Here is a 3135-nt window from a genome sequence, read left to right on the forward strand (position 1 = left end):
TGTAACTCCATTATTTAGAGTAATGAAACTGAAAACCACAAGTTGAACAAATGCATTTAAATAATCTCGAGTGTATCTTTCAACAAAATGGAATCGCTTATCATTTGGCTAAAAAAATAAAGATTAAATGATAGAAAACAATATTTGACTGTCAAAATAGCCATCCAGTAGTCCAGATCTGTCACCGAGTAAAACATTGTGGCATATTATTAAGACCATAAAAAGCTCCGACCAAATCGAGCAAGAACTATTTCAGAATTGCATACCGGTCTCCAAGAAATTTGGACCAGTTGCACATCAGATGACTGTCAAACATTAGTTTACACTATGTCAAAACGTATCGAAGCTGTAATTAGTCGAATAGGTCATGTAAATAAGTGGTAAATTGCTGATAATTAATTTAGTTGATTTTTTTCTCAATCGACATGTCCCGTAATTTGTAAAATATTGTTTTCTCTGACACAAAAATGTAGTATTTTAATATGAAATTAAATAAAAATATATTTTATCAGAAATATAATTATAATGTTTAATAACTGTTCGACATATGGCAAATTTCTGTAACAAAAACGATATTTTTCGTGGTTGGGTCAACTTCACTGAGACGGGGCTCGTATAACTAAAACACATTTTTGTATAGTAGACAAAGTTGTGTTCCAAAATCATTTAACGAACTGCGTTCATAAACGCACTATGAATACATAGACTAGTTATAGTCAAGGTATGAATACATAAACAACTATAAGTTTTACACACATACCTTTAATCAGAATTAAAGTCATCAGAACTAGAGTCGGAGTCCAAATTAGGCTGAATAACAATTGGGACGGTACTACGATCCACTATGGGGTATTCATTTTCTATGTCGATAACATGGGAAATACAGTTCTTCCAAATGTCACTATCGAACTCGTTGACTTCTTGGCGTATGTTGTCTAGTTGCACTGCGTTCAATGTCGGTGACTCATTGCGTTTCCTTAAGCGCGTCTTTAGTATTCCCCAAATCATTTCTATGGGATTAAAAATGCAGTAATAAGGTGGCACGCGTAAAATAGTATGTCCTTGTATCTTACAAAGTTCGTCAAGTACGTATTCTTTGTTAAAACTGTGGGACTTAACAATATTTAATAAATCTTTCTTTAAAGGGACTCTATTAGGAAGGCGTATTTTCTTATCTCTCAAAAAAGTTATAATATCGTCTTTCTTAGTACTGCTGTTGGGTATTTTTCTTAACAGTCGTGAATGATAGGAAGCATTGTCCATGACAATTACAGAATTGGGCGGAATATTAGGTAGAAGTTGTTCCTTAAACCATTTTTCAAATAAATGAGCGGTCATGTCGTCATGATAATTGGCAGATGATTCGTTGATGTTTTTGGCAGACAGTAACAATGGATTTTGTACAAATCCTTGTTCACTACCTGCATGCAAGATTATTATACGCTTTCCCCTTGAACATGGTGTATTTAAACTGCAGCTCTGAGAGTTATCTACCCAACCATACTTAACGACGTCGTGTGTGTCAAACCACGTCTCGTCTAGATATATTATTAATCTATTGGACTGTCGATATTCTTTGATTTATGATTTATTATTTATTTTCTTATATCTAAACCCACAGTCTTATCAAAATATTTCGCAATGTCGCTAAACATCGGTAGTCATAATCAGGGTATTCTCTTAGAGCATCCTGGATCATATGGAGTGTAGGTACTTTGTTTTCCTTGTAGAAATTATACACTGTCTTTCGAATAACATTCTTATCCATATCGTCTATTTTTCTAAATTTTTGATTCGTTCGTTTTCGTTTTAGACAGTGATTTATTACGTTTCCTTCCCTCACAATACGATAAATTGTTGATAGTGATAGTTTGGTAAGTTCACTTATTCTATTTATAATAGTTCTGTCAGAGTTTTGTTCATTTTCTTTTTTTAAACACTCATATATGTTCAAAACAATACGTTGACACTGCACATGTAGGTCTTTGTTCTTAAATTCTGAACTATTTTCAACACAATTCGATTCTGGGTTAATATTTTCCGCATTTTCAAATGGTCGCCAAAAGGCCATATTTACAGTATAATAATTATTTAACACTTATAACAATAACAGGTCGCGTCGTAAAATACTAAACTAATATTTAGCTGCACAGCACTGGCATAATTCAATAGCTGTTTCTTATCTATCTGCATCATCGCCGGCGGTAGCAACCGGTAGCGAACGTCCAAGCAATGTGTAAAATATTGGTGAATTTGGATAACATGTCGATGTCCAATATTTATTTGATGGGATGCAACTTTCATGCTCTGTTTTTTTCATCTCTCTTCTACGGAGTACAGGGATTGTTCAAATAAGTTTGAAACATTGACGCGTGTTATTTATAACTTGATTTGATTACTGATAAATGTGATATTGAACTCCCCTTATAAATGGCATCCAAATAAAGTGTTTCAACTGACTTTATAAATACTATACAGGAAGACAATAATGTTCGATACCTTCATGGGCACCCAAACCCGGACAGTCAAAACAGCCTAGACCAACACCTATGAGTGGAACAACAGAAACCACAACCAGAGGCCGTCAAAATTTTACACCAAATTACCAAGCACAGCCAAAATTCACCGTAGAAGAACTTTACAATATACAATGCCACGGAGATGAGCAAGAAGAGAATGCCAACTACAATGAGAACTTCATTCATTTCCCGACAATAAGGAGCTACCTTACATCGAAATTTCTAAGCCTTCTATACGACTTTTAATCGATACAGGATCCACAAAGTCATTTCTTAATCCAGAAATAGTTTCTTCATATTTTCCAAGTTACATAAAACATGAACCCTTTGTCGTCACATCAATTTTTCAAAACTATTCCCAAAAATATTGTGCCGAAATTCCTTCATTTTCAGAATTTAATTCTGACAGCAAAATGAAATTTTATATCTTTATCTTTTTATCTATTTTACAAACTTTTGATGGTCTTATTGGCCTCGACAATCTAAAACTCTTCGAAGCCCAATTAAACTTCCCCAAATCGCTTCTACTTACAAAAGATTCTACAATCTCCATTAAATATTACGAAACAAATAAAACACAATTTTATTCCATTCATTTGGAAGCAAATTCTATTAG

General features: G+C 33.6%; 1 protein-coding gene across 1 annotated transcript; it reads right to left on the reverse strand.

Moving 5' to 3' along the window:
• Window positions 1-762: 762 nt before the first annotated feature.
• LOC140450676 (uncharacterized) lies at window positions 763-1338 on the reverse strand. The gene has a single exon (XM_072544342.1). It carries the CDS (start codon window positions 1336-1338, stop codon window positions 763-765), a length of 576 nt encoding a protein of 191 aa, XP_072400443.1.
• Between the last annotated feature and the right edge of the window lie 1797 nt (window positions 1339-3135).

The sequence above is a fragment of the Diabrotica undecimpunctata genome, chromosome 9, assembly GCF_040954645.1.
Source record: "Diabrotica undecimpunctata isolate CICGRU chromosome 9, icDiaUnde3, whole genome shotgun sequence".
NCBI lineage: Eukaryota > Metazoa > Arthropoda > Insecta > Coleoptera > Chrysomelidae > Diabrotica > Diabrotica undecimpunctata.

What these genes read in the sequence shown, in the direction of transcription:
- LOC140450676 (XM_072544342.1), bottom strand. Translation starts at nt 1,338, where the DNA reads ATGACCGCTCATTTATTTGAAAAATGGTTTAAGGAACAACTTCTACCT.